Raw genomic sequence first — 23505 nt, forward strand, 5'->3', positions numbered from 1 at the left:
TTAATGAACAGTAATAATAGTTAATCCATTATAAAATGAAATTTTATATCATCAGATGAATAATTACGCACGGCTTATTATTTACTTGTAATTAGTTGCTGTAATAGTTTAAAAATTATTTCAATACAATGAATAGAAAAAAAAAGTCCAAATCAATTTTTTTAATATTTTTTAAAAATGATTTTTTTAAGTGAAAAATAAAGAATGTAGTTTTTAAATAATATAATAAGGGATATTGTATTAAAAATAAATAAGATAACTGGGAGAATAAAATTATCACTTTACCAGGTTAGTGTGAGTGTCTGTGTATGTGTATATATATATATATATATATATATATATATATATATAATGTATATATGTATCAAAGAAACCTGAGTTTGATTGATAATATAATTTATTTTATTTATATCTAAACTTTAACCGGTACAAGTGATTATACAACATTTAAATTAATAATAATTATTTAATTAATAATTATCAACTAAAATTTTTTTTTGTATTGTAGATGAGTGGTAATGACGGTGATGTCACCCCCATTGGAGGAGGAAACTCTGTCGCTGGTCGGCGACAGAAAGTCCAGTGGTTTATTACAGGAAAAAGGAATTATCAACAATCGTGGAGATGGTGGTGGCAGATTTGGAATCAGAAGTCATACAAGAATGTATACTGAGGAGAGTAATCATCAAATGCCCAGCGAAATGTCATCAACCAATTCTAATACCACCGCCAACGCGAACAACATGACAACTACTATGGCAGCTACAATAACTACTGCAGCTACAACATCTTCTATTGAAACTGCTGACAATGTTGGCAAAGCTACCGGAGATGGTGAAAAAAATGTTGGAGGTGTTGTTACATTCGCTGATTCTGCTGAGTATGATTTAATTGATTCAATAAATATCGATGATGATTTACTTGGACAGTTTCATGAAGATGCTATTAAACAGGTTTACCTTCATTATTCAATTAATTATAATTAAGATTTTGTGGAGGAATAAATTTTACTGGAAAAATATCACCGGTTAATTTTTTATCAGATTATTGATATCTATTAAATAGGAAAAGTAAGATTTAAGAATAGTTATCAGAAAATTAGGGTGTATAAATAAATTAAGAAAATATAGGCGTAGATTGATGAAATTAATTTTCTGCATAATTATTAAGGTAAAAATAAGTGTGAATTTAGCAGACATCTCATAATTTTTTATTAATTTATAAGCAATTTATTTGTTACAGAAGAAATAGTATAAAAAAATGCATACGGAAATTTTCACAAGCTTTTTATATGCAATTTTTTAGATTTTTTTTTACAACCATTAAGTTAAAATTAATCTAAAAATTCTCAAAAATTAGCTGTCTGTTGAATTAACCCTCATCGGTAAAAACATTTATTTTTAAATAAATAAAATTAAAATTAAAAATGTTTATCCCGGAGGTTTTTAAAAGTAGGGTGTATTTTTACAAAATTTCTTTAAAATTTTTAATTTATTTCTTATTACATTCATTTGCACTTTGATTATTTCAAAAAATTTATGTGCATAATAAAATTCATATAATTTGAGCAACTAAAAATTAAAAATTTTTATTTCTTAAATAGGTATTGAATAAATTAGTTATTGTATAAATTTTGTTTTAGTGTAATTACTTTGTTTGAGTTTAAGAGTTAGTCGAATTGATCAATTATTTAGAAACTGCGGGTCTTTAAAATTAGTTAAAATATCTTAAAACCGATTCGTTTAACTTGAATTTTTATAATTAAATTGTTTTTATTGATCTAGCTAAATTTTTTTGAATATATTTAACTTTTTTTATAAAATAAGTTTAAATTGTCAGTATATTTTAAACTTTGATTAAAATCTAACTTTATATCATATGTAAATCATAAACCGAAATCAATCTTTACAATAATAAAGTTAGCCGACGTTTTTAATTTTTTGATTTTTTTAATAATTAAATTAGAACAAAAAAATATTTTTGAAATTTTCTACATGTGAAATTTTTTTCTTTCATTTTTTTTTAAATAATTTTTCAATAAAAAAAAATTCAAAAAATTTTTAGAGGTCGGCTAACTTAATTTTCAACAATCTTTCACTTTTGTTGTTGTCAAGTGAAATTTCTTGTTAGATAAATAATTTTTTTTTTTTTCTTAGATAACGTCTTACCTGGTGATACATTTTAACGGTGATATTTTTGTCATGTGAATTTTTTTATAAACATCTTAATAATAAGAAATAATTTTAGAAGAAAAAATTCAATCATCAATCCCTAAAAATTAAAATAAAATTTCAGGCTGGTGTTGGTTATTTCCAAATATTCGCAGCACTGTGCACTGGTCTCAGTCTTGCAGCAGATACTGTTGAATTTTTCGTAGTACCTTACATATTGCCAAGCGCAGAAGTTGAATTGTGTATCAAAGACAATGAAAAAGGATGGTTGGCTAAGATAACATTAATTGGCCTTGCACTTGGTGGAATCGGATGGGGTGGATTAGGTGACCGTATAGGACGTCGTAGAGCATTACTATCAGCAATGTCAGTTCATATTATTTTTAGTGGAGTAGCAACTTTTATGCCTACCTATGGAACTTTTATGACTGCACGATTATTTTCAGCAATGGGGTAAGAATAATTTTTAAAATTATCCGCCAAAATAAGAGTAATTCTGCTTATTTAGTCATGTTAGTTATTAGTTATTTATATTATTAAGAAAATAAGCGAAATTTTGTCTCTGGCGTATTTAATTAATAAAATTAGTTTTTTTTTTTAATTAAATTTAGCGTCATTAAAAAGGTTTTGTGCTGAATTTTTGCCATTGGGTGGTTAATTTATTATGATAAATTTTTGGAGTAGTTCTAATAAGATTCTAATTTCCAAATAAATTTATTTAGGTCAAGAAAATCTTCTTGTTTTGAGAAAATTCAGCCTCTTGCTCCAAAAAATTTAGTTCTTGATAGAAGTCAATTTTATTGTCTTGAGAAAATTTCTCTCTTGTTCCAAAAAATTAAATATAAAGATAGAAGTAAATTTTCATTAATATTTTTATTGATTAACATGTCAAATGGGGAGATCAAATAAAATTGAATCATTTTTTTTTTTTTTTATTCAATGTATATAATTGCATGCTAAAATATAACATAAATTGAGTATCAAATATTCAAGAGAAAAATTTTATCAAGGTGAGAAAATTTTTTTCTCAGCTAAAGTAGGTGGCATTGCTTCCCTAAAGTATCTAAAAATCTTGATCAAATATAAAAATTTATTGTATCAAGTATTATTATCAATGATTATTTGAATTAAAAAAAAATTATTTCCACCAAGAATAGAATTTCAATAAAAATTTTTTCTTCGGTCTTCCTTCAGGCACCCGAAAATTTTCTTGACCCAAGAATTTTGTTCTTCAATCTAAAAATTTTTTTTTCTGTGTAATGTATATTGTGATAAAAAATATCAAAAAATCATTAAGCTAAATTTTTTTTATGTAATAAGGATCAGGTGAAAAGACCATCAATAAATTTTAACACAATTATTCGTTATACGACGTTTCGTCGGTTTTATATCGACATCCTCAGGTATCTAGTTTGACAGACAAATAATACAATCATTTAAAACAAAAAAATTAATTATAAATAAATTAATATAAAAATTATAATTAGTAAATATTAATAAATTAGTTTAAAAATTATAATTAATAATTATAAATAAATTTATTAATTTCTTAAATTGAGGAGCTGATTTTCAAAAGGGTATCTTTTCATATTTTAAAAGAGCAATCTTTTTAACTTTTAAATTTTAATTACTTGGAAAATGATAAAGATATCTAAATGAGAATCGAATTGTAGCTTCATAACCGATAGCACGTGATAGCTAAATTAAAAAAGTTCAATAAAAATATTTATAATTAGAGATAACCAATTTTTTGTCTTAATTAATCAAAAATGAAAAGATACCCCTTTGAAACTCAACTTCTTAATTAATAATATTTAATTTTTTTTATTAGTAATTCGTAATTCTCAGCAGCGATATAGTAACTGCAAGTTGCTAGTTAGTAATGTTATTTATTTATCAAATTTTTAAACCCTGAAGCCTTAGCTCCCTGAGGGCCTTACATATAAATGTTAGTAATTAAGCAATTAATATTAATGAATATTGTTTTTATTTTGACAGTGTAAGCGGTGCTATCCCACTGGCGTTTGTCTATATAGCTGAATGCTGTCCGCACATCAGTCGATCAAAATGGATCGGTGTTTTAATAAGTGCGGGTGCACTTGGAGGTGTTTATGCGGCACTATTAGCTTGGATTGTAGTCCCAACAACGGGAGAAATGGTTGTATTAGAAAATAAAGAACACTTTAGTGCTTGGCATCGATTTCTACTGATGTGTTGGGTCCCGGCTGTTTGTGCAACAATCAGTTTAATATTTATACCAGAGAGTCCACGTTATTTGATTGAAGCTGGTCATGATGTTGAAGCAATGATGGTCTATCAAAGAATATACAAAAGTAACACCCGTAAAAATATAACTGGGAGCGGTGCTATCACAGCAACAACGCAATATCAATTGTCTGAATTAGAATTACCAACTAAAAGACCGAGGAGACGTGGACAGTGCAGTGGAAATTGTTCTCCACCTTCACCCTCATTATCAAGCAGTGTCAATAGTAGTAGTAATAATAATAACAACAACAATAATCATAATCACCATCATCATCATCAATGCAGCAATAGTACAAGTGGTGTACTTGCTGATATTACTTACTCAATTGAAGTATTTTGCAATTCTTTTATTCAATTATTTTCGGCGTCATTTTTACGCATAACAATAACTCTTTTGGTAATTTGGTCTGCTGTTGGGTTTGGATTATACGGATTACTTCTTTGGTGTCCGGAATATTTAAAAGTTATTCGTTCTGTGGAATATGAACAAGAGACAATACGTTTGATAAATAAAGAATATATCAATCAAACATTTACATCATCATTAGAAAATCGTTGGTATAAAAATTCAAAATTTATAAATTGTAAATTTAATAAAATGGTATTTAGTCATGTTGATTTTGTTAATTGTACATTTAAATCTGTTGACTTTATCAGCATAAAATCAAGCAAAACACATTTTGCTGATAGCATTATTGTTAATTCAAAATTTCTTGATACTGATTTATCAGCTAAAATCTTTATACGGTGTGTTTTGGAAAATAATACTAAATTGAGTGTAATAAGCCCATGTCCAACATTAGATCTTGACTATAATATTTATATTGAAGAGGCATTGCATGGGCATTTGGTCGCTCAAATTGTTATTGTTGTCGCTGCGGCATTTACTGGATACTTTATTCTTACAACAACATTTCAACGTACTAAAATAATTGGTAAGTTAATTAATTAAATAATTAATTAATTAATAATTTTTACTATTTTTTCAGGTCTATCATTACTTGTAATTATTATTGTCGCAGTATGCAGTTTAATTCTTGTTATAAGTAAAAATAATGCATTAGCGGTGCTAGGATTCGAAGGTGGCTTAATAGCTATTTTTGCAATGATTTGGACAATATTTACATTTATAACAATTGAATTATTTCCTACCCATTTGCGTTGTACTGCATTTGGACTTATGGCAGCAGCATTCAGAATTTTTGGATTATTTGGCACTGCTATTTATCAAACTATTGTCAGTGCTCATCTAATTATTCCACCTTTACTTACAGCATTCACACTTGCTATTGTAAGTATCGCAACATTTTATCTACCAAATACAAATAATGTCTTTTTATAGGATTAATTAAGTTAGTTATTTGAAAAGCACAGTAGTATAAAAAAATATTGTACGCACATGATGCGAATAATCTAATATAGTCCAAAATTTTAAATTAACCAAAGAGCGAAGACTATTGTAAAATGTTAAATGTAAAAATGAATGTGTTTTAAAGTACCCCAGACTCTTCCCCAAAGAGTGCTATTATTATTACCCGCCGGTAGGGAATGGTGCCCTTCTTCGACTTCCTAACAGAACTGCGAATTGTGATAATTTCGAATTTCTATTCAAAACATTGACATGTACTTGCAAGAAGATGAAAATTTTTTTTTATTTTATTTTATTTTATTTTTTTTTTTCTATTAAAAATGAACAAAAAAAAAAAAGGCACCAATTATTAATTGTTCTCACATAATCACAACTTATTATATTTTATAAAAAAAAATTTTTTAACATAAATGATTTATAAAACAAAAGCTAAATTAAGTATTAAATGTCGTACGTATCTATAATCGCAACATAAATATAGAATTTAAAAAATTCCTTATATTTACAGTAAAGTGTATATAAAATGTGAATTAAAATAAAATAAGATAAATTGATAGTCTGATAGTTTGATGCAAATAAAATCCATTAATAATTGAATAATTAATCAGCGTTGGGTATTAACTAATTTTAAAATATTATCTGTTAATATTACAATTGCAAATTTAATTATAAAAATGTTTATCAAGGGGTCATTCTGGTTCCAGCGATTGAAAATTTTCTTACGCAGAAACTATTACAGATATCAATATATAATTATGAAAATAAAGTTAGCCGACATCTAAAAATTTTATAATTTTTTTTTTTTATTAAAAATATTGTTACAAAAAAATAAAAAATTTGCACGTGTAAAAAATTTCAAAAACTGCAAGTGCAATTTTTTAAAAATACTTTTGTTTTAATTTAATTATTAAAAAAAAATCAAAAAATTTAGAACGACAGCTAACTTTAATAAAATTATAAAATTGATTTTTTTAATTATTTTTTTTTTGTTATAGTTTATTTGTTAAAAAAAATTAAAACAATTGTGAAGTGACAGCTAAATTTAATGTCATACTTAGCAGATAGTTGATAATCTTAAGAATTTTTGTAACAAATAAATTATGGCAAAAAAAAAAATTTACAAAAAAATTGACATTTAGAAATTTAAAAAAACAACAAATGCAATTTTTTAAAAATATTTTTTGGAGCAAATTTACTTTTTAAAAAAATTAAAAAATTGTCAAGTGACAGCTAACTTTAATGTCATTAAATTTTATAAAAAATCAGAGATATCATATAAGTCAAGCAAAAAAAAACATAGTTCTGAAATAAATGCGTTAAAAAGTTTTTTAATTAAAATTAAAATCTACTAATCTGAAGTTAATCGACGATCATATAAAACTCCTTCAGCCTTTTCTAAATTTTGCTATTTTTTTTCATTCGAACATCAATATGGACATTTTAATAATGATACTGAAGTCAGCAGACATCTGCCAATTTTTTTTTTAATTTATATGAAAAATTAATGATAAAAAAAAATGTTACTAAAAAATTTGCAATTGTAATTTTTTTTTAATTTATAGATGTGAAATTTTTTATTAAAATTTTTTTACAATAATTTATTTGTTATAAAAATCCAAAAATTTACAGATGTTTGTTAAATTCAGTATCAATTTTAATACAATATTTCTAGATATTTGCACTTTGAAAAAATGTTAAAAAAATTTTTTTGAAAGTCACAAACATGACATTAAATTTAGCTGTCACTTCACAACTGCTTTAATTTTTTTTTAACAAATAAATTATAGCAAAAAAATTATTAAAAAAATGGACTTGTAGAAATTTTAATAAATAAAAAATGCAATTTTTAAAAATAATTTTTATAAAAAATTTTTTTGTTAAAGAAAATTAAAAATTCACAAGTGACAGCTATATTTAACGTTACAAACCAGAAAGACCTCTTAACATATTTACTCAATTATAATTTAAACTCTAACGAACTCAGTAATTGAAGCAATCAGAAAGTTTAGTTGTTAATAAGTTATCTTAATATTAACTATAAACTTTAAAAAAAATTTCAATTATATCCAACACTGTTATTAATTATACCATTTAAGATTTGTCAGGTACTATCCTAATTTTATATCCTGTGATAATCTAAGATCATCACACGGCGTAAATATTAAACTAGAATGTTGTGTAAACAGGACGTATTTTTTTTTAAATAAATGTAATTGAAATTACTTACAGAAATATGTATGTATAGCTTCATTTACACAAAAAACTCATTGAAATAAAATCAGCGAGTTACTAGTAAATTTTTTTGAGACTTCTAGTCCTATAATTGAGCAATAAACATTCAAATTCACATCATTGACAATATTAATTGATTATATCAATAAACGATGAGAAAAAAAATCTTACAAGCTATAATTAATCTAAGCCTTAGTTGATTATAATAATAATGATAATAATAAGCTCAATTATTATGATAAAAAAAAAAAGAATGTACTTTCAATGCTTGCCATAATTGAAATGAATTATACTCATAATTGAGTATAAAAACTTTACACACATACACACATATCATACATGTAAATATAAGTAATAATAATAAAATACTGATTAAGAGTGATTTAAATTTCGTATATTTGTTTTCATCTTACGAGTGACTTGAAATGGAATGAAAAAAAAAAATAGTCAATTAAAAAATGATAATATGGAAAAAATGCTATTTATATTTTGACTAAAAATTAATTATAATTTTTTTATTAGTTTGAATCTATTTTTACCTGCGCGTTTTGTCATTTTTCTATAATTATATATTATAAGGGATTACATGCATGGTTGTAATTGTAAATAACATACACAAAAAAAATGTTTAACAAACAAATTAAATATAAATGCTGTTTTATTATGTACACACTTATGTATAAATTAGCGCTGCTTAATTTTTAGGCTCGCGCAATTATTTAATTCTAAAAAAATTCATCAACAATATTGTAATAATAATAATAATTATTATTATTATTATTATTATAAAAATGACAAATACGCAATTGGTAGTTGTTATTGATACATTTTAATGATGATTATGATTATAAATAAAAGTAGTAAACAGCTGATAATTATTTTGTCGTAATGTCTATTGTAATTTCTTTTTAATCTACAATAATAATAATAATAATAATCAATAAATAATTTATTATAATAGAATATACGTAGTTAATATTTATGTATACTGTAATCATTATAAAAGCTAAAATGTATACTTTTATGGTAAAATAATTGTTTAGACCCCGTTATCACGACAACCCGTGATCTGGGCCGACTTTCCTGGGTATTCTTTTTCTATTTTTAATTTTTTTTTTTTTTTTTATTACTATTATTAGTAGTATTTATAATATAAATATCATGTACAAAGTTTGTCATTTATTAAGCTAAGATATAAATTATTATTGTTTTATTTTAACCTCGTATTAATCATCAATTATCACCAATACCATTTTGAATATATATAAAAGAATACGAGATTATGCTCGTTTCGTTGTGCAACAAGCAAAAAAATTTCTTTTTGTAAATGCAAACAGTACTCAAGCTCTTATTTTATAATTTTCACAATCACTCATTTTTTTTTTTTTTTTTTTTTTTTTTTTTAATATAAGTTTTATTATTTTGTTCGTGTAAAAGTATCAAAACTCACGCATAGTTGTGCGTATAAATATGAATAAAAAAGTAAAAAATCACTGATGGTATTTTTAATTATAAACTATAAAATTATAAATAGTTATAAAAAAACAATGTATCAAATACCAAATTAATTAAATTTTAAAATATCAATCCTAATAATACTTTATTTATACTTAAAAACTTTTTTTCGATTCCCGTTAAATTGATTTGTTGAAAAAAAAAAAAAATTTTTTTTTTCTTTTAATAAATTTGTTATGGCAGTAAAATATTTTTTGTCAATTGAGCGTAAATATTTGTTAATATTATATTAATGAGATCATAATGCAATGATTTTATTTTTTTTTTTCATTAGTCGAATAAAAAGTTTACGTACTGCGGTTAATGTTTGGTCCGCTGTAACACTCCGTAATTATGATAAAATTTTAAACGGCTAAACTTCAGCCTATCGAACATTAATTCATACTGTAAAAATCAAAATGATATTTTTTTTTTTAATATTTCGATATTTGTCTTTTTTTCTTTTATGTTTAAATCACACATATTTGTATAAAGAGATATAAAAAATTTTATCGTAAAAAAAAAAGCGTAAAATACGCTAAATATTAATATGGCAGACAGTATATATTATTACATAATTTATACTATTTTAATTACGTCATTAGTATTTATATATAATAAAATATACTAATGAGTATTGTAATATTAAACTAGATATTAAAAAATTTTCTACACACCATCACGTATAAAATCGATTATATAAATAAAAAAAAAATAATAAAATAGTACGATTTATGCCGGCGACATTAGAATGTTTACAGAAAAAAAATAATATTTCAACATTTAAATTCAGAGGCCGTTATGGCATTTAGGTCCTTCATAAGGCCTTCTAGATTAGCCATTTCTTGATTCAATTCCTCAGTACTGTACGAGGGTTTAAGTCGTTCAATTTCTTCAGGCGTATGACAAGCATTTGAGACGGAAGCCAGTCGATTTTTAGTTAATTGATTAGTACTAGTTGCTGCTGAGGAAGAACCGGATTGTTGTTTTTTATATGGACTTCCGGATAGACTAGACCTTACAGTAACTTGAGAAACTTGCGTTACGTGTTTCTGTTGTGCTGGTGTGGATGGTGCTGATTGTGGTGGTGGAGCTGGTACGCTGAAACTTTTTAATGGATGACCTTGGAGTCGTTTAATACTACCACTACCACCACCGCTATTGGCATTAGATTCTGTTCCTGATCCACTACCACCACCAAGTTCACCTCTACTGCTATTTCCACCAGAGATTATACTCGATGAATTAGCAGCCACGGAAGATTGACTCGTATTACCACCACCGTAGTGTCCGGGCGTAAATTGTTGACTACTTGTTGAATTATTGTAAGGTGTACTGCCGTACGTCATAGAATTATGGTGAAGCTGCTCGTAATTGCTTGACATCGATGATAAATCAGCAGATGCATTCGACTCTGGAGTCGGTTCTAATGTTATATGGGCTCTACTTAAACTGTATTGAGCGCCAACAGTACGTGGATAAATTGATCGTGACGGTTCTCGCGATCCATCCGATGAATTGAAGATCGTTGGTTGTGATAAGCTGTTACCATGCCCGCTATTTACAATGGTCGTTGATGCTGCTGTTCCTGATGCAATGGCTGAAATGATTATTAATTTTATTTATTATATTATATTTCAATTTATTAGTTAGATATTTTTAGACAGTATTCCCTATTTTTCTAAGAATTTTGATAAATCAATTTAGGTTTAGCAAGGGTCATCTATAAGTGACGTCACGCTATTTTGTAGGCCTTCAAATCCCTAAATCCCCCCATGTTACATTTTCAGAGAACTCTCCCTCAATGCGACGTTAAATTATGAGACATTTTTATGGTATAATCGTGATAAATTTTTTTTTTTTTCATAATCGTGTTAATTATTGATTTTCTAAAAAAATTTTTACTGATTTCAAATTGATTTATTATTTTTAGCTAAGTATGAAATTGAAAAATGCGTTCATTAAATTATTAATCTATATATTTGTTAAATTATGCCACAAATCTGAGGTATCCTTCTTACCCTCGATTTGGGACGTAATATTTGAACAGCCTCTAATTCTACATTTTGAATCAGATGATAAATGTAAGTTATAAAAAAAGCCCATTCGGCAGCCGAAATGGAAGTAGATTTCACAGTGAATCCAACAACTACTAAAATAATCATTTCTAAAACGAATGCAAGAGTAAAATTCCACTTAATAGACAGAAATAGTAAATAATTTTTGGCCTAGACTGATGATGAGGTATGCAAATTAAAGTTTATTGAATAATCTTTCAGATGCAATTTATAAAAATTTTACAAGTTATCGCATTCAATAATTATTTCGAAAAGAAATAATGAAAGTTCCAATTTTTTTTAGGATTTTGAAGAATTTGAATTTCTGTCATTCCTAAATTATTTAATTAAGAAAAATATAGAAGTATGCAAATTAAAGCTTTCAGATGCAATTCACATGAATTAAATATGATATCTTGTTTAATCGTTATTGCACAGAAGTACGGTAATAGTGGAAATTTTTGTAATTTTTGAAAATTTTTGAATTACTCCTATTTTTAAACTAATCGGCCGATTTTGCTCATCTTCGAACTTATCCTCGAAAATCGTCCTAAGAATGAGTATGTTACGTTTCAATAAAATCCGTACAGAATTGCAGGAGTTAGAGAAGAGTCAAGGATGAGCAAAGTCGAAATATATCAAAATTTTTCAAAAATTCCGTCATGAGAATCAATGCAATAGTTAGATATCTATGAAATCTACTAAAAAGCAATCAATATCTCAGTAAAACTGTGAGATCATGGTCTTTTTTTGTTCTCAAAATAATCCTGTGCTTCGGTTTTAATTTTTTAATAAAATTTCAATGATTTATAAAATCATTTATTAACACAAATGATTTAAATGAGAACTGTCTAAAAATAGCTTTAAATTGGTACAGAAATAAAATGCAGATAATCTAGATTTTTCTGTGTGGTGTATTGTGTGTATACTTACATGAATGTAGCGGTCCACCGCTATCAACAACAGTTAGGGGGATAAATTTTGATTTACTGCGACTGTGTTGTCTCGTGAGTGTCGAGCATTTGTCATCCAAATTATTAGTTGCTACAGTAATTAAAATAAATGGCTTAACTTAAAAAAATTAACTAATAAAAATAAATAAGTAATAAATTTTTTTTTTTAAATAAACAATAACGAAACTCAGAAAAATTTGTGTCGTTATATTGTGTGTACTATGAATTTTGTTGCAGGATTAAGTTGTAATAAAATAAATCTATATTTACCCATATAACTTGGTACGTAAGTACGTTTATCCAGTGAACCAGAATTTATTACTGTATTACCAGATGTATCTGTATGGTTATAATCAGTATTGCCGGATCTTGGTAACGTATTATTAACAATTCCACCGCTAGCCGTTGATGTCAATGTTTCACCATTAATTGATGATTTTTCTAGGGCTTTGAGCTCCATCTGGTCATGATGAATCCATAGATCTGGTGGTTTAATATTTGTCTTTTGATTTACATCTTTCATATAGCCTTTTTTACGATCTGGTGATTCATTTTGTCTTCTACAGCATACAAATATAACAACAACTGCAACTCCAGTTATTAATATCACTGCACAGCCGATTATTATGTAGATAAGAACTTGGGATAATCCTCGTCCATCTAAATTAAATTTTTTATTTATTAATTAACCAGTATTAAATAAAAATTTTAAACACACATGTATAAAATAACTAATTATTTCCTACAACATACTCATCATTCAAATAAAACTTACCTTGTTGTTGTTGGCTGTAAAAATCATCATAATCCATGCCATTGCCTAATATAAATAAAAAGAAAACGAAAATAAAAATACCAAAATAAAAAATAAATTCTTATACCAGCACACAAATAATTTACATCGTAAAAATTAAAAATTGCTAAATCTGAAAATGCACGGCTCAAACATTCATCCCTACTAATATTATAAATATAAATGTACACATATTCTTGGAGGCATTAAAAGTAACATAGGATACTTTTTATTAAAAAAAAAAAAAAAAATATATTTTACGAAAGACAAAAAAATTGTTTGTCAAAAAATTAGAACCACATTGATTCAATTCTATTGAAATGTAATGATCTTTGATATTTATACTATTTACTAAGGGCTGGAACGCGAGCGTTAGTTTAGCGATTGAATAAATTCTGAATTATTGAAATAAAAAAAATTGATAAAACTTGTTAAAATGCATACGTTATCGCAAATCGGATTAAAATCAATTGATTCATTCAAAAATAAATTGTTTTATAAATTTTTCATTGAATAGTTTGTGTGTAAAATATTTAAATAAAAAAAAAAAAAAAAAAGTAGCTCAGAAATAATGACATTGTTTTTGTATAATGAGTTTCTCAACTTGCATAAGCTAGTCAAAAAATTGTAAAACATTGTTGTTCGAACCGTGCAGCAAATAACTAAAAAAACAAGTATATAAAACTAAATAAAGATAAAAATTAGTATAATTTAAAAGCATAAACTTACTAAGTGGTGTTTTAAAGACAACAATAGATGAAAAAGGTCCATAACCTTTGATATTTCTTCCTTGAATTTTAAAATAATAAGTTGTACTAGGTTTCAGTCCTTTAATAATATACTCAGTCTTATTTCCAAGTACACCTTCAACATGCCAATCTCTCTCACGTTTCGTATTATCAGTCGAATAAGATATAATATAACCGATAATATGACCATTGGGTTGCTTAGGCGGTTGCCAATGTACTATTACTGCAGTAGAACGATCTTCATAACTTTGAACAGTTAAATCACGTGGTGATGATGCGGGTGCAGCCTCGTGTGTTTGATTAAGTGCAATCATACTCCACGGTGATTCCCGCTTACCCTTAACTGTTTTAACGGTAAATTCATACTGTGTGTTTGGCTTCAAATCGTCAATCATACAATTTAGATCAGAAGCATTGAAATATTTATAACGTGGACTCAGTGTTAATGGATGATAAGGCGCATATCTAACGACGTAATATCTGTTGTCCGAAATACGTTGACCACCAGAGAGTGATGTATCTGTCCAGTAGAGTACAACGGTATTGGCAGACAATACGACTGCTTTTAGCCCAACTGGTGGTATTAATGGTATTACTGTTGATTCAACAGCCGTTTTCTCAATAGTCCTTACATTAGCATAAATTGGTGGTCCTTCACCAGCTTCATTGGTTGCGCGTAATGATATTACATACTCAAACATTGGATCAAGTGATTCAATTGAATAGTAACGTTGTTTACCATCCAATTCCTGATTAAAAACATCCGGATAGCCTTTACCCCAGCCAATAATGTAACCCCGTACTTTTATTCTATCATCTTTTGGTGGACTCCACCATACGGATATGGACGTTGACAGGGCTTTTGTACGTAAATTCGTTGGTGCTGAGGGTACTGTTGATTCATCTAAATCATTCTCGTAAGTTTCAATTGCCATCCACTCGGTCCAAGGGCCTGTACCATTAACATTTAATGCACAAATACGTACATGATAAACACCATGTTTTTCTAATCCAGATATTACATGAAGACGTGTATTACCTTCAGTAGTGATAGTATTTGAATGATAACGACGATCCTGACGACGATAACGAATTTTATATCCTGTTATTATACCATTTTGACCTTCAAGCGGTGGTTCCCAACGGACAATAATACTTGTCGAGCTTGCTGCTTCTAATGTGACATTGTGCGGTGGGTGAGATGGTTGAGCGCTAAAAGTTCTTAGATTTATTTCACTCGTTGACGCACCCGGCCCGTTTTCATTCACTGCGTACACCCAAATACTGTACTCAGTATAAGGTGTCAAATCAACTAATTCACACGTTGTGCTCGTCGTTTCACGTATTCTTTCACCTTCGCTGAATCCGCCAGCTCCAATACTGCCACCAACGTCGTCTGTATTTTCCATTGCTGTTACAACATACTTAGATATGCGACCGTTGAGAATTTTTGGCTCTTGCCAGGATACTTTTATACTCTGACTACTCGTTGCATGGCCCTCAAGATTCAACGGTGGGCTTGGTACATCTGCTTCAGAGTGAGTTGTTACTGTAAGTACTTCACTAGAAGCTCCAGCTATTCCTTGTGAATTATGCGCCACAACACGAAATTGATATGTTACTCCGGGTTGAAGACCTCGCACTACTACTTCCAATTGTCTTTGTGCAGTTATTACTACGCGTTCTCTGTAAATCATAAATATTTATCGATTTTTATTATTGTCTAATTTGAAATATGTTATTTAAATTAATTGAATTTAATTTACCTTTGAGATCCATCTTGTTTATAATAAATATGATAAGTAAGTGACGAATCACTATCAGCATTTTCTGGTTTTTGCCAACGTAAAGTAACAAATCTCGTTTTGACAATAACAACGCTGAGATTTTTTGGAGCTAATAGAATAGGCCCATTGTTGCCGGCACCCTCTAGTAGATCCAGATTGTCGGTTTTATCTAAAAAATGGGATTCAGGTTTTTGTTGATGATGGTGATAATGATGATGATGACGAGATGGTGGGGGTAATAAGGTTTCATCAGGATCAGAATCAAAATCAGAATCAGGATCAAGATCATCCTCAGAATCAGCTTCTGTGATTTTATCAAAAAATAAATCCGCGGAATCATCACCAGGATAAGAATTCGATGATAATTCTGGTGATGATGGAGTAAATGCTGATAATGTATGACCAAGGAGCGTGCTGGGATGTTGCCAGGTATTATTGTATAATTGTCGTTGGTGTGATAATTTTTTTTTTGGTAATGATTTGGGTGACAATGTTATGGATGGTGACTTTGCCAAATGGCTTTTTTTTCTCTTTTTTTTTTTTTTTTTTAATAACAGATTAGTACGGAGTAACACAATTAGTAAAAAGGATAAAAAAATGGTAGGAAAAAAAAATCAAATATGTAAGTATAAAAATAAAACAAATCATAAAATAAAAAAGCGAAATAAAAAAAAAAAAAAATAGCAAAATTAAAGAATATATAGAATAAATGACTTACTTGGCTTATGAATGATATCAAGTCGAGCGAAAGTTTGAATAGAACCCGCTGGATTAGTTCCAATACACTGAAATATCCCAGCATCTATCGGCAATAATCCATTTATCCTCAAATTATTGTTATTAACAAGCTGCCAGTATTCGCTGAGAGTTATTTTTTCTCCATTTTTAAGCCAAGTAACTTTAGGCTCTGGTTTACCATAAATATCACATTCAAATTCTAAATCCTGATTTTCACTAGCAACTTTATCTTCAGGTCTCTTTATAAATCTTGGTGGCACTTGAACCGTTACTTCAGCCACCGCATCGAGTGTTTCAACATCATTTTTTGCCCGACATTGATATGATCCCGTGTCCTCTTCCATAATATCAGTAATCATAAGGCTAGATGCTGCTATTTTACGATATCTTGAATCCAACGTCGCTAGATCAACGGCTACTCCGTTTTTCAACCATAAAATAGAAGGTTTAGGCCGACCATTAGCTGTGCACTCGAGTATAATTGTCGCACCTTCAACAGCTATTTGTGCTTTGGGTTTTGTAATAAATACAGGCGGGGATTGTTGATCAAGATCGCTGGATAACGAGGACGATTCTTGTAAAAGAGTCAGCTGAGCTTTATTACTCAATCGATACTGATTAAACGCCGTAGCGTTGCATCGGTAGAAACCTACATCTTCGTGGCGTACATCGTCTATTTCCAACGCACCCGAAGACGGCATTATTGTCATACGGCTTTCATCCAACTGCAAAGGATGTTCATCTTTGAGCCATTGAATTTTTACTCTATTTTCCAACAATTTCGTTGATAACAAACTACAGCTAAAAAAGGCCATTTGTTTCAAACTGACGGCTATATCTCGTGGCTCTTCTTTAAACACCGGCAACTGTGACAACAAACTGATAGTAGCTATTTTTGATACAACAGCTCCGACATTTTCTACTGTCACTAAACATTGATAACCACCCGTCATTTCGGAATTATCTGCGTAAACACTGCTGATATACAGTGATCCATTAGCTAATTGTGATCTATAACTATCTCCAATAAAATTAATCATTTGACCGTCCTCAGTACGCCACTGGATATTAATAGCTGATGCATCGTACGTTGTGCTAGACGCTTGACAGTCCAGTCGAGCTGCACCACCTGGCTCAACAATAACATCTTCCGGTTCTACTATCAAATCTAATCCGGCAGCACAAAGACCTTTTAAAATTAAAAAATGTTTATTTATTATTATAAATCAATAATAATAATAATAATAATAATTATAATAATAATAATAATTATTATTATTATTATTATTATTATTATTATTATTATATTAAATTGAATAAACAAACAACGTTTACTTACCACTTGTGACAAGTCCAGAAATAATCAAATAGACTCCAATGAATTTATCCATTTTATTGAATCGATATTTCAATTCAAATAAACATTAATTAAAATTTTCAATAAAACCGCAAGTTAAAATCATTTTCTGTCGTCCTCTAAATAATATCTATTAATCCACATCCCTTTCATCTCACTCTCTTTTTTTTTTCTTTCTTTCTTCTCACTAGCTTTCGATTTTTATTTATTATATATAATGATAGTTTCAATCCCGTCACTTTTTTAAAAACTACATGGATAAAATTATCTCCAAACGTATAATTGCATTATTGCACTTACTGATAAAATAAGACACAATGTAATATTATTTAAATTCCACATAAGGACGTATATTTATTATTTTAATTTGTAAATTAATATTAATCTATTGCGGGGACGACATATTGCTGGCTGCGCGCGAAGAGACGGTTAGCGTCGTCGTCGTCGCCATAGTCTCGTTATGTACACCATATATATTCATATATGTAGTGTATATACATATATAACACATGTATCCAACCCCCTCATATTCACCTTTGCTCATTCTATTCTGTATTTCTATGCTGTCTACTGTACCATTCTACTCCACTTTCCGTGCGTCAGGCTTTATATTATGCTCTATACTTTCACTCACCCTCTTTTAAAAAATACACATCCCACACACACTTACATTTACACACTTACATTTACACAAATATATGTATGCACGTTTATTATCTACATTCTATTCATACCTATACAACAAAACATTTCAAGTCAACTTATTTTAAAAAGTGGCGCTGCTATTCGCATGGCGCCATCTGCGCATGATTCAAATTTAAAAAATCAGATAATTAGATTTTGTGAAATATAAAATAATTATCTAAATTTTCGAGTAGGAAACTTTATTTAAATTAAAAGAGTTTTAACTAGTTTTTTTAATGGAAAGAAAAAATAAGTATTTTAGGAATTTTTTATTTGTAATTAAAAATTAAGATTAAAAAATTTTTGATGCAAAAATATCGGAACAAATTTACACCGTAAAAATGGCCGAATTGATAATCTTAGATAATTATAATTATACTTTTATAAATATCTTCTAAGTACAATTATAAATAATCCAATTATTAATTAAATACGATTAAATTAGCAAAAGAAATTTTTATTATAATTTTTTATGAAAGTAGTTTCTTATAATTTTTTTACATTATCATTTTACTAAGAATTTTAATTTTAATATTTAAGAAATAGTATTTTAAAGTCGTTATTATAAATAAAAGTTTTATTATTACTTTTTGTATAAAAAATGAGAAATACAATAATACCGACAAGAATTTTAATATTTTATTTAAAATTTGAATTTTATTAAATCACTGAAATAGTTTTATTAAATTAATATTTCAATATTCACGGAAAAAAGAAAAATAAAAAAATAAGATTATATAATGTAACGTGACGCTCTGTGATGAAAACTGGAAAAATTACAGTTTCAGATTGTAATTATTACAGATTTTATAAGAAAATTAATTTAGCAGATATTTGATAATTTTTAGAATTTTTGTTAACAAATAAATTATAGGAAAAAATAAGAAAAAAAAATTGACATCTAGAAATTTAAAAAAATTAAAAATGCAATTTTTTTTTAAATAATTTTTTTATTATAAATTTAATTGTTAAATAAAATTAAAAATTGGTCAAGTGACAGCTAACTTTAATGTCATGATTTTTAACGAATTACAATGTAGAATGTAATATTTACATTGAAAGCTCTGGAAATTAACATTCAACCCGAGTCGAAAAAATGAACTTATATGAGCTTACATCAATTGTTTTAGCATAGCAGTTAAGTTCATTTAAGTTAATTTTTTCAATTCGGGAAAGTTTGAATTTAGAAAAATGTTATTTCCGACTGTAATTTTTCTAGTTTTGAATACGATGGGACACATTACTATTTATAATGTAATTTCTCAAGTTTTCTTTTTTCCGTGTTCCATTATATGGGATTAAATTTGTATTCATGTCAGCGTTTAAAATTCTTACATCAAATCAAGCTAAGAAAATCTTTATTAACAAAAAAATTTGTTCCAAAAATTATTTTAAAAATTGCATTTTTAATTTATTAAAATTTATGTGTCCATTTTTTTTTTCATTTTTTTAATGCAGTAATTTATTTATTAAAAAAATTATTAAAATTATTAAATATTTGCTAAATTAATTTTCATTAAAAATAAATACAAGTATTCTACTAAAATTTACAGATACCTGACAATTTTAAAAATATTTTAAATAGAATAAATTATCATAAAGAAATATAAAGATAAAATTCCACATTTAAAAATAAAAAATAAAAAACTATAAATCAAAAACTGGTTAACTTTATAAATGTAAATTTTTGACAAGTAGATTTTAAATTTAAAAGGAAAATATTATTCCCGCCACTCCCGACTCTGGTATGTCTGCGCGCACAGCTTTCACCTGCATGCGCGGACTTTGAAATTGTTTTTGAGGTTAAGTCTGGCGTTCTAACTGCTTTGTTGTTTGTGTATGAATATAAATATTAATAAATAAATATTAATTATATAAAACAATAACCATTTTTATAATAAAAGCTATTTAAAATTGACAATACTTAATATTTAGTCGAAAGTAAGTACTTGATAAATACATTATCAATAAATCGAAAAAAAAAAACATATTAAAGGTTATGCGGTGTTTAACAAATAAATTTTTCTAGGTGTTATTAAATAAATAAAAATGTCATCAGGAGGTATGTTGTATGGTGGAGATGAAATAGGAGCGCTGGTATTTGATTTAGGACATCATTCACTGCGTGTTGGATATGCTCAAGAAGATACTCCGAAAGCCGAAATACCAGCGGTGGTTGGTATCGGAGAGGAAAATTGTAATAATACAGTAGGTACAACCAACATTGCAACTGGAACTAACAAAGTTGAGCCGATGGACGTTGATGATAAAAAACAGGATAATAATATCACACAGTCTAAGCCAAAATATTACATCGATACAACGATACTTCATGTACCGCGTCCAGGAATGGAGGTTGTTAGTTACATGAAGGAGGGTATGATTGAAGACTGGGACCATTTCGAAAAAGTGCTAGACTATACTTACTCGAAAATAATTCAATCAGATGCTGAATTCCATCCGGTGCTATTTTCAGAGGCACCCTGGAATATCCGCAGCAAACGTGAAAAATTGACTGAAATAATGTTTGAAAAATACAACGTACCGGCGTACTTTCTTGTAAAAAATGCTGTGCTTGCTGCATTTGCTAACGGACGTGCTACTGGTATAGTTGTTGACAGTGGTGCTACGCATACATCAGCGGTACCAGTGCAAGATGGTTTTGTACTGACTCAAGCTATCGTTAAATCTCCGCTCGGCGGTGACTATATTACAATGCAGTGTCGACAGCTATTACAGGACAATGATATTGATTTATCCCCTGCTTACATGATAGGTAGTAAAGAAGTCGTCAAGGATCATGAGAAACCCCGTTGGGTGAAGAAAAAAGGTTTACCTGAAGTTACTAAATCTTGGCAGAATTACATGGTTAAAAAATTAGTTCAAGACTTTCAAGCTAGCTCGCTTCAAATTTCTGAAACTCCTTATGATGAAAAAATAGTATCCACTATTCCTGCTGTTCAGTATGAGTTTCCCACTGGTTATCACCAGGTAGATCTAAAATATTTTATTTCAATAACGACTTAATTAATTAATTAATTGTCATTTTTTATTAATTGAATTTTGATTTTATTAGGATTTTTCTTCGGAACGTTTTAGAATACCTGAGGCACTTTTTGATCCAAGCATGGTACAAATGCGTGGTGGAATGGTGGGTAATACGATGCTTGGTGTTGGCCACATTGTAACGACGAGTGTTGGGATGTGTGATGTTGATGTCAGACCAGCACTTTATGGCAGTGTTGTAGTTACTGGTGGTAATTCATTTATACAAGTAAGTAAACAAAATACGTCAGTAATTTTCAAAATATTTTTCTGTCCTGTCAGTACTAACATTCATCAAAAATATAAATTTTATCTTCATCCACTTGAATTTTTTTATTCACTTCTACATTTACAATAAAAAAAATTATAAGTAAATTTTCTATAGATTATTAAAGAAATGATGTTTTTTTTAATTACTTATAATTTAAAAAAAAGAATAAACTAAATTTAATCAATTTTCTTATAAATTTTTATAATTTCATCCAAAAGAAATTGAAATGATTAATGAAAATATTTTTACTTCAATTTTTCAATTAAAAATTCGATAATATTTCAAATATTAAAAAATCAATTTATCCCTATTCTAAGTAGTGCTTAATTGAAAGATAAAAGTTTCACATTCACGTACATTCTAATTTTTAAATTATTAAGCGCTCAGTAAAAATATTTTTGATTTATTAGTATGTACTAGCAACCTTGCAGTCACTATGTGACTGCCGTGATCCATAAATAAATAAAATTTTGCTGTATTAAATAATGATTTTTGTTAAATTGCACTGTACTTTTTTAACTATTGACATTTTTAAAGATATAAGCTCATCCCGTTGTTACACTCATCAAGAGCTTTCATTTGAGTACCCACATGCATTTTGATATATTTTTCATACATAAATATACAAAGTATATGAAAAATTGATGTGGGTATTCAAATGAAAGGTCTCGATGAGTGTAATGTCGGGATGAGTTTATATCTTTAAAAATATCAATAGTCCACGAGATACTGGGTCATTTCTTAATTATGTATCTAGAAATAGAGCATTTTTGAATGCAGCCTAAATACTTATCATAATAAATTGACTATCGGTGAAAATGACATGAAACCTTGAAAAGGCACAAATTCACATCAAGATCTTTGCACTAAATTTCACTAAAAAACCCGATTTTATCATATAACTATCATGAACATTTTTTCTTATTCTTTTTATAATATAGATTTTTATTGTTATTAACACTTATTTTATTTATTAAAGGGCTTCCCGGAGCGTCTTAACAGAGATTTGTCGATGCGAATACCTTCAAGTATGAGATTAAAATTAATAAGTGCTAATGGATGTGCTGAAAGAAGATTCGGAGCGTGGATAGGTGGTTCCATACTCGCGTCAATTGGTACCTTCCAACAGATGTGGATTTCAAGTCAAGAATACGAAGAGAGCGGAAAAAGTCAAGTCGAGCGAAAGTGTCCGTAATCATATTTGATATTTATATTAACTGATACTTTTCTATCTATACATATATATATATATATATATATATATATATATATATATATATATATATATATATAAATTAATAATATTATAATTAATATTACTATTAATTTTTTTTTGTAATGACAAAACCAATTTACGGTACAATTTTCATTTTTCTACAATACTGCCGAGGTTCACTAGAGCTACGACAAAAAATGTACACTACTTATTTTTCATTTATAAACTTACATATAAAATAACTATATGAAGTATTATTGATTTTTTTATGGCTATTAGTAAATATGAAAAGAGAATTTTAAAACTTTAATTGTATAATTT

The 23505-nt window shown here is 27.8% G+C and overlaps 3 protein-coding genes across 4 annotated transcripts; 2 read left to right on the top strand and 1 right to left on the bottom strand.

Moving 5' to 3' along the window:
• The first annotated feature begins 139 nt into the window (after positions 1-139).
• Positions 140-9980, top strand: LOC141526794 (synaptic vesicle glycoprotein 2B). 2 transcript variants are annotated; one of them, XM_074241898.1, is made up of 5 exons: positions 140-288; positions 509-953; positions 2296-2624; positions 4170-5374; positions 5429-9980. In XM_074241898.1, exons 2-5 carry the CDS (start codon positions 519-521, stop codon positions 5779-5781), a joined length of 2322 nt encoding a protein of 773 aa, XP_074097999.1. In that variant the 5' UTR covers positions 140-288; positions 509-518; the 3' UTR covers positions 5782-9980. The 2 variants fall into 2 exon arrangements, with proteins under 2 accessions (XP_074097999.1, XP_074098000.1); XM_074241899.1 differs by lacking the exon at positions 140-288 and adding an exon at positions 336-426.
• On the bottom strand, positions 9084-18520 carry Fra (neogenin protein frazzled). The gene is made up of 8 exons (XM_074241903.1): positions 17951-18520; positions 16588-17800; positions 15853-16401; positions 14067-15772; positions 13320-13364; positions 12815-13204; positions 12525-12635; positions 9084-11134 (listed from the first exon to the last, which is right to left on the bottom strand). Exons 1-8 carry the CDS (start codon positions 18000-18002, stop codon positions 10311-10313), a joined length of 4890 nt encoding a protein of 1629 aa, XP_074098004.1. The 5' UTR covers positions 18003-18520; the 3' UTR covers positions 9084-10310.
• Positions 18521-20457: 1937 nt separating this feature from the next.
• Positions 20458-23291, top strand: Bap55 (Brahma associated protein 55kD). The gene is made up of 4 exons (XM_074241830.1): positions 20458-20593; positions 20682-21643; positions 21729-21926; positions 22948-23291. Exons 2-4 carry the CDS (start codon positions 20702-20704, stop codon positions 23161-23163), a joined length of 1356 nt encoding a protein of 451 aa, XP_074097931.1. The 5' UTR covers positions 20458-20593; positions 20682-20701; the 3' UTR covers positions 23164-23291.
• Positions 23292-23505: the final 214 nt, after the last annotated feature.

Source organism: Cotesia typhae, unplaced genomic scaffold (genome assembly GCF_013202065.1).
Source record: "Cotesia typhae breed Kobodo isofemale line unplaced genomic scaffold, CoteBio_Ctyphae contig_36, whole genome shotgun sequence".
NCBI lineage: Eukaryota > Metazoa > Arthropoda > Insecta > Hymenoptera > Braconidae > Cotesia > Cotesia typhae.

What these genes read in the sequence shown, in the direction of transcription:
- LOC141526794 (XM_074241898.1), top strand. Translation starts at nt 519, where the DNA reads ATGACGGTGATGTCACCCCCATTGGAGGAGGAAACTCTGTCGCTGGTC. An exon ending in ATGAAGATGCTATTAAACAG is followed by an intron (nt 954 to 2,295) that starts GTTTACCTTCAT and finishes ATAAAATTTCAG; the next exon opens with GCTGGTGTTGGTTATTTCCA. An exon ending in CGATTATTTTCAGCAATGGG is followed by an intron (nt 2,625 to 4,169) that starts GTAAGAATAATT and finishes TTATTTTGACAG; the next exon opens with TGTAAGCGGTGCTATCCCAC.
- Fra (XM_074241903.1), bottom strand. Translation starts at nt 18,002, where the DNA reads ATGGATAAATTCATTGGAGTCTATTTGATTATTTCTGGACTTGTCACA. An exon ending in AAACAAGATGGATCTCAAAG is followed by an intron (nt 15,773 to 15,852) that starts GTAAATTAAATT and finishes TATGATTTACAG; the next exon opens with AGAACGCGTAGTAATAACTG. An exon ending in TGTCTTTAAAACACCACTTA is followed by an intron (nt 13,365 to 14,066) that starts GTAAGTTTATGC and finishes TATTTATATTAG; the next exon opens with GCAATGGCATGGATTATGAT.
- Bap55 (XM_074241830.1), top strand. Translation starts at nt 20,702, where the DNA reads ATGTCATCAGGAGGTATGTTGTATGGTGGAGATGAAATAGGAGCGCTG. An exon ending in TTCCCACTGGTTATCACCAG is followed by an intron (nt 21,644 to 21,728) that starts GTAGATCTAAAA and finishes TGATTTTATTAG; the next exon opens with GATTTTTCTTCGGAACGTTT. An exon ending in GTGGTAATTCATTTATACAA is followed by an intron (nt 21,927 to 22,947) that starts GTAAGTAAACAA and finishes TATTTATTAAAG; the next exon opens with GGCTTCCCGGAGCGTCTTAA.